Source organism: Pygoscelis adeliae, unplaced genomic scaffold (genome assembly GCF_000699105.1).
Source record: "Pygoscelis adeliae isolate BGI_AS28 unplaced genomic scaffold, ASM69910v1 Scaffold348, whole genome shotgun sequence".
Taxonomy (NCBI): domain Eukaryota; kingdom Metazoa; phylum Chordata; class Aves; order Sphenisciformes; family Spheniscidae; genus Pygoscelis; species Pygoscelis adeliae.
This window is the reverse complement of record NW_008825307.1, coordinates 175,151-189,259: the sequence shown is the minus strand read 5'-3', so window position 1 is coordinate 189,259 and position 14,109 is coordinate 175,151. Positions and strand designations below refer to the sequence as shown.

The 14,109-nt window shown below is 48.1% G+C and overlaps 1 protein-coding gene across 1 annotated transcript in view; it reads right to left on the bottom strand.

Moving 5' to 3' along the window:
- Positions 1 to 4,751: 4,751 nt before the first annotated feature.
- ASB10 (ankyrin repeat and SOCS box containing 10) overlaps positions 4,752 to 14,109 on the bottom strand; it is a 14,925-nt gene continuing 5,567 nt past the window's right edge. The window contains exons 4-7 of the mRNA XM_009330228.1: positions 13,877 to 14,108; positions 12,843 to 13,347; positions 11,351 to 11,464; positions 4,752 to 11,091 (exon numbers count right to left, since the gene is read on the bottom strand). Coding sequence (XP_009328503.1) covers positions 10,906 to 11,091; positions 11,351 to 11,464; positions 12,843 to 13,347; positions 13,877 to 14,108 — 1,037 coding nt within the window. The 3' untranslated portion in view covers positions 4,752 to 10,905. The remainder of the gene's footprint in view (positions 11,092 to 11,350; positions 11,465 to 12,842; positions 13,348 to 13,876; position 14,109) is intronic.

Sequence of the window (14,109 nt, the reverse complement as noted above, 5' to 3'; positions counted from 1 at the left end):
TCCTGGCAACATTCCCAAAGCAATGCCCACACTTGGGCTGCAAAGCTGTCTTCAGATCCTATCTGGATAAGGTCTCCTAGGAGCATCAACATGTCCACTCGATCTAGCTCCTCAACTGCAGCATGGCTGTTCCCCAGGCTGATCAGAGACACTGTTCAGGAAGCATAACTGGCATCAGACAGAAAGAGAGAGAAAGGGGAGAAGAGAGAAAGAGAAGGACAGAAAGAGAGAAAGCAAGCCAAGCAAGTGTGAGATCTCCAGAGAGAAACCATCATCAGAAAGCCAACAGCTTCATGAAAAGAAAACTGCTCAGGGCAGTACAGGGTCCTCAGCAGGCAAGATGGGACCCAGTTTGTAAGATGGCCTACCTGGCACATTGTCAGCCCTTGGCTGCAAGGAAGGGGCAAGGGGACAGGAGTATGACTGCATAATGTGCCCTTTGGAAGTTACAAAGGAGGCTTTGCGAGGGAGCGATGCCAGAGGACAGGTGCACCCAAGCGCTAGGGTTGTGCACATTGCTTTCAGCCAACATAGGTGTATCTGACTGATGAGCAGATGGTCTTTTCCAGGAACCAGGCCTGATACCTCTTGCACTTTTAGTGTAGGAGAAGCTCTCTCTAAGCGCACTGCTCTGCCCCAGCAGTTATGTGAGCATGGCGCTTTGGATGCTTTCATTCAGATGACATCCGTCATCTGCAGGTCACTATATGAACACGTGTTTCATGGCTATCTGGCAGAAGCAAAGAGCCTATGAGAAAAGGTGATGTTCTCAAAGTGCAGGATTCAGAGCAAAATGGGTTATGCAACACAATCCACAATACAGGCTGGTACATGAATAATGCTGATATGCTTGTCTTCAGCTGGCAATATACTGGCTCATCACAAGATGCAGTGGCCCTAATTTCTACACCACCATCAACTAGCATGGACTCAGTGTATAAGAACAGTCCTGCATGTCCTGTGTCCTGCATTATGAAGAGAGCTCTCTTCATTCAGTCACAGCATCACAGAATTACAGACTGGTGGAGGCTGGAAAGGACCTCTGGAGGTCATCTTGTCCAACCCCCCTGCTCAAGCAGGTTCATCTACAGCCAGTTGCCCAGGACCATGTCCAGACAGCTTTTGAGTATCTCCAAGGAGGGAGATTCAACAAACTCTCTGGGCAACATCTGCTAATGCTCAGCCTCCCTCACAGTGAAAACGTGTTTGCTTATGTTCAGATGGAGCCTTCTGTGTTTCAGTTTCTGCGCATTACCTCTGGTCCTGTCACTGGGCACCACTGAAAACAGCCTGGCTCCATCTTCTTTGCACCCTCCCTTCAGGTATTTATATATACTGATGAGATCCTCCTGAGCCTTTTCTTCTCCAGGCTGAACAGTCCCAGCTCTCTCAGCCTTTCCTCATAGGACAGATGCTCAGGTACTTTTTCCATGTTTAGATATTGTTATTTTGTCACTGCTCAGTTTTCTCTTCTTCAGAATATACAGCTCCAGGTCCTCAAGGCTCTTTTTGTTGATCATTTCCTTGTCTTCTCACCATTCTTGATGTCCTCTGCTCCCGCCACAGCCCGCCCACTACACTGTGGTCACTGCACCTCCGGAAGAGAAGACCAGTGTAGCACTTCTTTACAGACTGGACTCTGATCTGTGCATGCCATGAGAGCTGTGCCTTTTCTGTGCAGCATGTGGCTGGCTGGTCATGGGCAGTGTGTGGCATGTTTGTTCCTGCACATCTCAGCTTGCACCATCTCTGGCAGGTCAGGCCCCACTAAGGCTTTTGCAGCTGGGCTCCGCTGGTTCTAGGAGAGAACTTGGTATTTGTCCTGCTGGCCTTAGCTGCAGCTGGGGCCGCAACCCCAACCAGCACAGTGTCTTCTGCAGATTAAATAAGCCTAATGTCTATTCCTTTATGCAAGTTGTTAATGGTTTAACCCCAGCCGGCAACTAAGCACCACACAGCCGCTCACTCATTCCCCCTCCAGTGGGATGGGGGAGAGAATCAGACGAGTAAAAGTGAGAAAACTCATGGGTTGAGATAAAGATAGTTTAATAGGTAAAGCAAAAGCCGCGCACACAAGCAAAGCAAACCAAGGAATTAATTCACTCCTTCCCATCGGCAGGCAGGTGTTCAGCCATCTCCAGGAAAGCAGGGCTCCATCACGCGTAACGGTGACTTGGGAAGACAAACACCATCACTCCGAACGTCCCCCCCTTCCTTCTTCTTCCCCCTAGTTTATTGCTGAGCATGATGTCATACGGTATGGAATATCCCTTTGGTCAGTTGGGGTCAGCTGTGGGTCCCGGCCGTGTCCCCTCCCAACTTCTTGTGCACCCCCAGCCTACTCGCTGGTGGGGTGGTGTGGGAAGCAGAAAAGGCCTTGACTCTGTGTAAGCACCGCTCAGCAATAACGAAAACATCCCTGTGTTATCAACACGGTTCTCAGCACAAATCCAAAACATAGCCCCATACTAGCTACTATAAAGAAATTTAACTCTATCCCAGCCAAAACCTGCACACAAGTCTTTAACAACTCTAGAAGAGTGCCAGATGCAGGACAGACCTCCAGGTAACACCCTCTATGTGTCACTGCAGTTTGACTACTGATAACTAACTCTGAATAGGGTTTTCTGACTAATTATGCTCTCGCCTAATAGTAGTTCAGTCTATATTGTCTTATTAATTTCATTCCGAGAACCTCATGTGAAAGAGCATGAAATTAAGACATTTAAGACACACAACATCAGCTCCTTCTGTCCCTTTCCCACAGGCCCTTTGGCCTGATACAGAAGGAAGTAAGATTGGTCTGACCAACTTTGCATGAGTCCAGGCACTTACAAATTCATAGAATCATAGAATAGTTTGGGTTGGAAGGGACCTCTAAAGACCATCTAGTCCAACCCCCCTGCAGTGAGCAGGGACATCTTCAACTAGATCAGGTTGCTCAGGGCCCCGTTCAACCTGACCTTGAATATTTCCAGGGATGGGACATCTACCACCTCTCTGGGCAACCTGGTCCAGTGTTTCATCACCCTCATCGTAAAAAATCTCTTCCTTAAATCTAGTCTGAATCTGCCCTCTTTTATTTTAAAACCATTACCCCTTGTCCTATCGCAACAGGCCCAGCTAAAAAGTTCATCCCCATCTTTTTTATAGGCCCCCTTTAAGTATTGAAAGGCCGCAAAAAGGTCTCCCCAGAGCCTTCTCTTCTTCAGGCTGAACAACCCCAGCTCTCTCAGCCTTACTTGCTGTATTATTTTCCAGGAATCGAAGTAAGGCTGGCCAGGCATAGGACCAAATTTAAGAAGTCACAGGCTACTATCAAACATGTGCTTGCATTTGGCCCAAGGCCATGTGGCCCAGAAGCCCTAGAGGCAGCCTTGCAGCTAGAAGTGCAGTGCTTGGAGGTGGGTGGGATGGCATGGATGTGAGCAGCATCGCTGACATCCAGTGATGAGCCGAAGGAACAGAGCAGGAGCTGACAGGCCCCGGAGAGCACTTTTGTACAAAAGGGGTGTGCTCCCCCAGGTTTCACCTGCAGAGCATGGTACCTCAGGATCATCGGCATCTGCTGCAGAGCGTCTGGATAGAAACAGACGTGCAGGAAGCATTTGGAGTTGTGCTCCTAACAGTGAAGTACCAGAAGCACTCGGCACCGGGAGAGCTGCTGTAGGGCCAGATCAGCCACTGGAGTGAGTCCAGCAGAGCTCTGCATGGGGCTGCTCAAAGATGGGCTGTGTTGCTGTGTGGGGTTGCGGCTTGGGGCAAACACTGAGGTTCCTACTACCATGAGTCAGAGATCTGATCTGAGTGCCTCCTCAGGTGGGATCACTGCTACACCACTTAGACACACACAAGTCTATGGGGCTGGATGGGATCCACCCAAGGGTACTGAGGGAGCTGGCGGAGGTACTAACCAAGCCACTTTCAATCATTTATCAGCAGTCCTGGCTAACCGGAGAGGTCCCAGTTGACTGGAAGTTAGCAAATGTGACGCCCATCTACAAGAAGGGCCAGAGGGAGAATCGGGGGAACTACAGGCCTGTCAGTCTGACCTCGGTGCTGGGGAAGGTTATGGAGCAGATCATCTTGAGTGCCACCACACAGTATGTACAGGACAACCACACGATCAGGCCCAGGGAACTGGGGTTGTTCAGCCTAGAGAAAAGGAGGCTCAGGGGAGACCTTATCGTGCTCTAAAACTACCTGAAAGGAGGTTGTAGTGAGGTGAGTGTCAGTTTCTTCTCCCAAGAAACAAGCAATAGGACAAGAGGAAATGGCCTCAAGTTGTGCCAGGGAGGTTTAGATCGGGTATTAGGAAAAAAATTCTTCACGGAAAGGTTTGTCAAGCATTGGAACAGGCTGAATCAACACTTCCCTCAACCAGGGAAGTGGTTGAGTCACCATCCCTGGAGGCATTTAAAAGACGTGTAGATTTGGTGCTTAGGGTCACGGTTTAGTGGTGGACTTGGCAGTGTTAGGTTAACAGTTGGACTTGATGATCTTAAAGGTCTTTTCCAACCTAAACAATTCTATGATTCTATGAAGTGTCATGGGGCAGCCCCGTGAGGTCCTCATGTGCTGGTGGACTGGTGAGAGGAAGGAGTTTGCCTTTGTGTGTCACATCCAGCCCCAAGGTCCTTTGGCAATCCACAAACACCGCCCAGTCCCACAGGGTGAAACATGCTCAGTGCTTCCAAATGGCTGAAGTCTCAAAGCTAAAGCTTGTGACAGAAATTGAATAAAAGCAAATATTTAAATAAAATTATAAACTAGCATCAGCATTTATTTCAGAATGTCTTTTTCAGAAACCAGCGCAGGCAGCAAATTCAGAGCAAGGAAGCTGATAGAGCCAGTACAAACCAGTAGTTAAAAAATGCAAGAAACTAAGGGGAAGTCAGAGACATCAATGAAGTATCAGTAAAGTGAGCAGCGCTGTTAAGGGAAACATGAAACTCTTACATTACCCTGGGGCCAAACGCAGTCCCAGCGGTGACAGAGGCCAGTGGTAGACCAATGTGGAAGAGTGACAAGACTACGGATCATAGATAAGTAATTAAACAGTCTGATCTCTTTGGGACTTGGGCTAAGCACCACGCAGAAGTGAATTCTGGTCTGGGCTAGGGCTGATCTTCCAGTGATTTTTAAAAAAGCCAGAGATGAGAAATCTACATCCACCATAATAAGCTATTCTAAGATGCAATTAACTAGTAGATTAATTACCCTTGCTATTAAAAATGTGTCTCATTTCTAATATGTGTTTGCCCAGCTTCAATTTCCAGCCACTGGATCTAGTTTTACCTCTAAGTGCCAGTCAGAAGAACTGGCAATGCTGAATAAACTCTGCAGCCTGCCCCTCAGGAAGTTTGGTAAGGCGCAGTTGAGGACCAGCAATGGATGTCAGCGTGGCGATGGAGAGTGTGTTTAGCCCACATGCCCACAGTGCTTTGCGGAAGACTGCTGTCAACCCTTCCTGCTCTGTAAATCCAGGACCGAAGAACAGGCACCTACAACTGCACACAGGACTCCAAAGATTGACCGTGGTGTGTCCAACCACCACCTCTCCGAAATTCCCACTGCCAGGAATCACTGGCAATCCACAGCTCACTTATGGCTGTTCTCTTGAACCCTCTCCAATTTCTCAATTTTTTTAAAATGTCAACCCTAGAGCAGGATGCCTCAGAAGCAAAGAATCCAAAGAATTGCAGTCTCTAGGCACCTGTCCCAGGTTTCTGTGTGTAAACACACATTCTGCATAATGAAAACCAAGAACTCAATAAATATTTCTGCTCTGTATTTGGAACAACAATGGATAATATTCATATTTTACAGTGGTAATGGAATACTTTCTATTCCATCAGTAGTTAAGGAAGATGCTAAAGAGAAACTGTTTAAGTAACAATTTTTATAATCTGCAGGAGGATAACTTACATCCAAGAGTATTTAATTGGCTAACGAGTTCACTGAACCATTGATTTTTTTCTTTATAACAAATCATGGCACACTGGGGAACTTAAGATAACTGGGGGGGAAAAAAAATCCAATGTCTTGCCAGTATTTAAATGTGTTCACACAAATATCCAAGAAACTACAGAGCAGTTAGTTCAACATACATCCCAAGCAATCACAGACAAGCAGCCAAAGGATGTCCTAGGTAAATTAGTAAAAGCTAGAACCCAAATTACTGTCATTCAAATTAATGTCATTTGAAATAGGTACTTTCAAATAATTTTATGTAATGTTTGTAAGCCTACAAGTTTGATAGAGCTAACTAGGCATGCTTAGACTCCTGTAAGTCATTTGACTTAGTTCTGCATGACATTCTAATAAGAAAAATTAGCTGTATGCTACAGTCAGTGTGATTAGTATTAACAAATTTGAAAAATTGGGTAACTGAGAAGACTTATTCTATATAGCCATTTGATAGATGTATTTCTAAGTGTATTCTATTCACGTACCAATGCTATATGTTATTAGTAATCAGGGAGAAAATAAAAAAAAATGCTGGTAAAATTATTGGGGTAGATAAAAATGAATTGTTGGGATGGTAAAAGTAACAGGTGGTACTTGCCCAAGACAACCTAATCTGAATTGCTTGAAACACCAGGTTCATGAAAAACCTGTTTTGTTATGTCTAAGTATAAGGTGCAACATACAGGAAAGAAGAATGTGAGCTTCATTTTAAAACAGGGATGGCAACCCTGGACAGTAATGAGTCTGAAAAACATTTAGAGGTTGCAACATATGCCATCTGAAAACAAAACGTGCTGAATGGAAGGGCATCACTGCCAAGGCCATCCTCCCGGACTGTGTAAATAATCAAGTAATGTCAAATATGAATCTAAGGTTCCTGAGACATTTGTGTAGATTTCACATCCACACAGCTAAGAATAACTCTTACACAATCATAGCGCAACCACATTTTGAATGTTGTGCGCAGTTCTAGTCCCTTCATCTCAAAGTGGTGCACTAGAATTAGTAAAGGGACAGGAAAAGCCTGTGCTTGTGGTTAAGGGTTCGGTGACAGCTTCCACGCAGGGAATGACACAGTTGAATAGAATTCCAGCCCGAGTAAGGAGAGAAATGCCAGGGATCTATATGGTTTTGAATAGTATGATGAAGACGAATAGACTATAGTTGCCCGCATATTCTTAGAATACAGGAGTTAAAAGGCATCAAATGAAACAAGAAGGTGTCAGCGTAAAGACAAATAAAAGGAGGTGATCAATACAATTTGCAATTAAGTTATCCTTGCCACAAGGATATCAGAATGCTCAAACATACATGAGTCCAAAAAGTGACTGTTCAAATTTATGGAAGAAAAAAAAAATCTCTACATCTGCCCCCTACAAAGAGGCCCTTTTGACTTAAAAATACCTGAAATGCAATTTACAGAGCTCAGGGGTGGGGATGGACATCCTAGGGAAGGGCTTTTCTATACTTGCTTTGTCCTTGTACCCTTCTATAAGTACCATTATGGTTTACTAGTCCACCCATTATGGCACGTCATGCTCTTTACTGAGGAACAGGAAAGATCAAGTAAGAGTCGAGCAGATATTCAAGGCTGGGAAGCCTCCAGGAGTTGATCTTTCAGTTAAAAGAAAGGGATACTAGGAATAGGCAATGCCTTGACTGCACAGAGAGGGTCAGAGTAAGACCCAGTGGCTGCAGCTAGGATGGAAACTTCTGTCTAGAAATGGGATGCATTTTTATTCCCCCTGAGCACATCACTCCCACTTGGACAGCCGCACTGAGAACGTGGCAGTGGACTCACAATACTTCAGCCAGTCATGAGGGTGTCTCTTTCTGACTGCTCTGCCCAAAAACCCAGGTGGATGCTGAAGCAGGAACAACAGCATGTGCCCAAGAGACATTTCCAGTGAGCCTGGGACACTGGCAATCAGCAGCTGCCTGTGGCAGTTGATAAAAACACATCAGAACCACATGCCCCTGTGCTAATAATGTCACATGCTTGCCGTCCTCGGTTGAGATCATAGCCCTCACACTTAGGACAGCTAAATTTCCCTGGAATAACTCCTGTCCCAGCAAATACATTCAATGCTGCACTAGAAATTCCCCCTTTAGAAAAAGTAGCACAGCTTGTTATATTGTCAAAATGTGCTCTGGAACATCAAACCTTTTTAATTCTGTTCTTGTATATGTTTTTAAAAATCAATTTCTAATCGATTAGCATAACTGAGTTAAACTCAGAGCATTTGTTCTCAGCGTGCACTTAGCTTGAACTTTTCTCCTTGTTTCAGTTCTGAAAAAGGGCTTGAGTGCCCAAAAGCTTTTCTGGTGGGTTTTTTTTGGGGGGGTTGGTTTTTTCCCCCAGTTAAATCAGTCAATCTGTAGAAGATGCTCCCCTTTTCCTACTAGCCTCACATTGCTTGAAAATGTTACTCATTAGTATCCTTACACACAATGAAATCATACCCTTTTAATTTCAGGGGGAACACAGATGAAATCTAGTCCATGAAGACTTGTGCCCAGGGATGGCTTGCCCCTCTCAGCCACCTGCCTGACCTCAGCCCTCCCACTTACGCTGGGATCCCCTGCCTGCAAACCTGGTAGCTCTGAAAGGAACCCTGGAAATTCACCTGCAGTCCCAGCATGGGTCCTTCATTACAACAGATGCCTGTCTATGCCAAGACGCCTTTGTCCAAAGAGGAACTGGCAGTGCCAGGAGTTGGCCTGCCCATGTATGTAGTGGCACTGCATGCTGCTGTGTTTGCAGAAACAAAACACTGCAGGTTCACCTCCTTCAACTGAGCTGCCCTCATCACCCAAATGCAGAACAGACTTCAGAACTAGCAAAAGTAATCAGCAAGACCTGAGCCGTGGCTTTAAGTCTAACAGCTGCAAGAAACAATTACAAAATAAAGCAAACCATTAAATTCAATCCTTCCCTGTCCTTAAGGTGATATTATCTTAGTGGCTGAGTACACATTATTGAACATATGTTATTGCAGGCATATGGACAGTGCTGGAAAGAAGAAGGACTGGTAAAACAGCCCCACATGTACTCTCTGCAGACTGCCTTCATACCAAAGATAGCCATTCAGGCTAAGCAATTCCAGACTGTGCTGCCACCAAAAGGGACAGACCCTCCTTTTTCAGCTCCTCCCCTAGTCACAGACATGATCTGGCTAAAAATGAAGACTATGAAGTGGTGATTACAATTTGGGAGCAAGACTACAGGACCTGCTCCCATAAACAGATCACCCTGAACAGACACGCGAGCACAGCCAGCAGGAAGGTGGTGACTTCAGGCTGGGTTCCAGCTCTGGTTCAAGGAAAACACACTACTGATGCCTGGTAAGAGTGGGGGCCATTATCCAGGTATTTTAAAAGCTTTGACTCTCCTGCTCCCTTCATCTCTGTTTTGCGGATAGTCTTGGTACGTCACCATGAGCCAACACCTCACCTCTCTGCCCATGGATGTCATAAAGCACATTGTTAAACCTTTTTGAGTTATACCATCTCTACACCGCAATAGTAGTACCAGCACACACACACAGGCTGCCACAACTGGTTTCCTGACGCCTTTTGTAAGCCTGTAACATGTGAACACATTCCTGTTGTATCCTGTTAGCATTCATGCTGTGGTGCATCGCTGGTGAGAGTGCATTAGGAATGGCATGCTGAACCTCACACAGCTATTTCAAGCTTGCTATTTCAGAGCAGCATGGTCTAGTTGTGTAAGGTGGTGATAATTAGGGGAGCAGAGCTACACCCTGTGTCCCGACAGAGGCAGAAAAAGACAGAAGCACTGAGTCTGCTTAGCCTTCAGATCTGTGTGTTCCAGTGTCCTGGCGCTGATGTGGACATTAACAGAGGCCCTGAAAGACTAGTGCACCAAGAGGACCAAACTGCAGTGCTGCCCTAGTGTACCTTCTGCCAGCCAGCAGCAGTTCAGGCACTGCTTGAAACAGAAGCAGGACTGGGGTTAGCTCACAGCAAATCTTTAAAGGATGGTTAGTGCTTTGATTTCTTTACAACTGTGTCTTTAAATTGCAGAAACAAATGTTACCCTTTACCTTGTCTAGAGCGTGGTGCAGCCAAGGCAGCAGTGTGTGGACCTGTACTGTGCTCTGGTAGATGCTAGCTGGGCTGTCACAGGGGCTGGCTGCTCTGTACCCAGGGGACCGGCATTCTCAGGGCATGCTTCCTCCTCGCCCCACATCAAAGTCCTCAGTGCTGGCACAAGCACTGCTGTCCTGCCACAAGCTGCAAGGCCAGGCAACCCCAGACATTGTACCTGCATGGGAAGTGTTTGTCTGGGAGGCCTCAGCCCCATACCTACCACACATTCCCCCATGTCCTCTGAGAAACAGATGGACGCATAGGTCTGAGAGTGCACATGCCACTATGCATGGCATGTCTCATGGATGACCTCTGTCAGGACAGTCTTCAAGGCAAGGTAGAAGTTGTATTCTGGTACATATAGAGAAAGACTAGGGTTTGTTCCAAACACCTTTGGGTACAAACTGTAAACGACTGAAGACAGGATCCCAACAAATGCCCAGGGCACCAGGGCTGCCTGGTTCAGGTTTGAGTTTGTAGATTTGGGATAGGGAGACTGATACCCTACAATCAGAACTGTGATCAGTGCAGTGTATTTGCTCCTTGTCCCACAAAACGCCCTAATCCCCATCTCTTGCTTTTTTTCATGAGTCTAGAGATTGTCCTGATTAGTATGGGTAAACAGAATGCTCCAAAATAGGTGCATGAAGCAGAGCACAAGCCTGGCTGGGACAGGAACACAGTGACAGGTTTGGCATGGGGGGCTGATGTGGCCTAGCAGGAAGTGTGCAAGGGGAAGGGGTTAGCTAGGAAGGCACAGACTGCACCGACAAGGGTGGAACATCTGCACAGAAAGACACAATAGGACTGGAACCGCAGCCCTTAGTAGAGGATGTCCTCGAAGCTGAGCAGCAGGAAACGGTGCAAGGCACTTGGCAGGTGCAGCTGAGACAGGACCAGAAGCAACCGGCCCTCCAGGAAGGTCCTGAGTGTGCAGCGAGCCAGGTGCTGCAAGGAGCGAGGTCTTTGCTCCAGGGAGAAAAGTGACTGGTAGAAATGTGGGTATTTCTACAGAGAGAGAAGAGAGGACCAGAAGCAGATAAAGCTGAAGATACCACCTTGGGAGCAGAGGTAGAACCAGACATACCTTCACCTTACTCACTATGGTGCATCCTCCCTATCCCCTAACACCACCACCCCTGTGCCCTGCACATCTCCACCCAGCCCCAGCCCTGCCCCAAACCCCCCTCAGCCCCAAGCCTCTTCTGGCACCCTGCCGCGGTAGTCCAGCTGCATGTTCTCCAGCTGGCAGCATGCATTCCCTCACCTGTACAACCTCTGCGGGAACCGCTTCTACCCAGTCCTCAGTGACACGCACGTGTTCATAGCTGTTCATCAGGGCCTCAATGACACGCGGGCAGGTATGGCAGTACTGCAGCACCTGCGCCAGCGAGAGAGCAGATGAACACAGACTTTGCACGAGGTCCTGTAAGCCCCACCTTCACCTCTAAAAAGCTGCACATGCTCAAAAACAGCCTTGGTAAATCTAGGGAACTAATGTCCTTGCCTCACGTTGTCCCAGGAGATCAAACCCACTGATGGTGGGAAATGCCAGAGCACCACTCCTGCAAAGAGGGTGACTAAGCCAACATCCAGCATTCACAGCATTGTTGCATTCAGCACAGCTGGGTCCCCACAGCCTCTCCTCAGATGCAGGGACTAACGTACATAGCTGGGATGCAGATCTCCTTCATCTGCCTCACTGCTGCAAGTAGCTCGTAAGCAACCAACACTCTGCTTTATGCCAGGCCCACACTTTTCTAGTTAGAGCATGAACCATTCTGAGGCAAGGACTGACACCCATCTTGCTGCTGTGTGCAGCAAGACTAAGACATACCATGCCTTGGATGAGGGCCACACAGGGGTCTCAGGGATGTATTGTGCCTGTTCGGCATGGAGCTGCAGAGACATCCTGTATCTGTGCTGTATGCAATGGGTGTCCTAAGAAATACTGTGCTCACGTTAGCTGCTACACAGAGCCCCAGGAAGACATCATACATATTTTGTGCAACACATCTCTGGTGTGTACCATGCCCATGTTTTAACAACACATGTAGGTGCAAGCAACACATTGATGCTATGTATCTTACACCACCAGTGTGGCCTTTGGAGCACACCCCACCCATGCATAGCTGCACAGAGGCAGATCCACAAACCACCCCCCCAGCTCTTGGCTCCCACTCCCTACGGCCCAGGCCAGCAGTAGCTGTCAGAGTCTATTCCGGCTCTATGAGTGATCCTCATTATCTGGCGTTAATAGGAGATTAATTAGTGTTAATTGTTGATTTTCCTGTATTTTCCCAAAGGGGAGAGCAATCTGCTGATCTCCGGGCTGGGTAATTATTGCACTGCTCAGGAATTAAGACAGGAAATTAACCCTTTGTTTGCTGGTGTCTTGCAGAGACAGCATGAGCTGGAGGGTATGCCCCAAAGAGACACATCCCCTGAGAGGAAAAGGGCCAACACTTTCTGGGACAAGTGGTTATGGAAACTGGGTAAGTACTGTCCACACAGCTTAGCAGACAGAAGCAGGAGAGTCCTACAGGAGAACATACCCCAGGAGAAAACTTCAGGGAATCCCTTACTAGTAATGCCAATTCTCCCCTCCCCCAGCCCCTGGGAAGAGCTAGGCAGGACAGCAAGCAGGCTCGCACAGAACAAGCCCTACTGCGACAGAAACATCCTTGCTCCCACTGGGGCCCTGATATTCACAGCCTTCCCTTCCCACCATGCTCCCGGCACAGCTGTGAGCCCCGCACCTTGAGGAGGGAGCCAGGCCATATGCGAATGGCACCGTAGTTGAGCAGGGCTCGCACCACAAGCTCTGGGTGGTGCTCTAGCTTGTAGGCAGTTGCTTGCAGGATATTGTGCAGTGCCGTGTTGCCACTGTAGTTCATGACATTGACATTTGCACCCCAGGCCAGCAGTAACTCTGCTACTTGAGCATTGGCATTCTTGCAGGCCAGGTGAAGTGGGTGCTGACGGTCCCTATCTGCCGCATTGATGCTAGCACCACTCTCCACCAGCAGCTGGCAGACCTGGTAGTAGCGGTCCATGTCCTGGGGTTGATGGGGCTGAGCACAGGCAGCATTCAGTGGTGTCTGCCCTTCCTCATTCTTTGCCTCCAGCTCTGCCCCATAGCGCAGAAGCAGCTGGACATGGTCTGTTAGGCCATGCCGTGCTGCTATGTGCAGTGCTGTGTCATCTTCCTCCTCTGTCCGACTGTTCACACTGGCGCCATGCTGCAGCAGCTGCTGGACACACCTATGTGGGCCAAGATGACTCAGTGACAGGCTCTCCTCTCCAGCTCCTATCCTATCTCCCACCCACTCCCCCCACCCCCTCCGGTCTGTACCATCCCACTGCTTTCACTTTTCCCAAGAGTCCAAAAATCCCTGCTCCTCATGCCCTGGAGTAGTGGTTTTAAGCCAGGATGACTGGTGAGCAGAGATACTATCATCCTACTTCCAGCTAACTCCACAGATCTTTAGTAAGTGTTGTCACACCCAGAGTCTGCTCCCACACACCCAGAGAGGCCTGTCTGCATAGCACATGCCCTGAGCTTTACAGTGTGAACCATCAGCTCTGCATTGCTGGTGGGTAGCAAGAGAGCAGCACCAAGCTCAGCTGCATCAGAGGTGGTCCTGGTCCAGGAACAGGCAGTAATGCGACCCCATTCAGCAGCCATTACTGCAACCACCAGCCCACCTGCAGCGATGAGTAAGGACCCCCTCAAGCCTCATCCTATGTAGAAGGGAAGGGAGGCCCACTGTGCCCCCTGGGTAGAACTCACTCGATGGAGTCTGGGCTCTTGCAGAGATGCAGGGGCTTATAGCCATCCTCAGAGACAGCCTCAGGGTCAGCACCAAACCTGAGCAGCAGGCGCACGCAGTCTGTACTGGCTGCTGCACAAGCCCCTTGCAGGGCAGTCTTACCCCCTGGTGCAAAGTTGACGGCAGCACCCCTGAGCAGCAGGAGCTGCAGGCAGTCTGTGTAGCCCCGGCTGGCTGTGATGTGCAGCGGCGT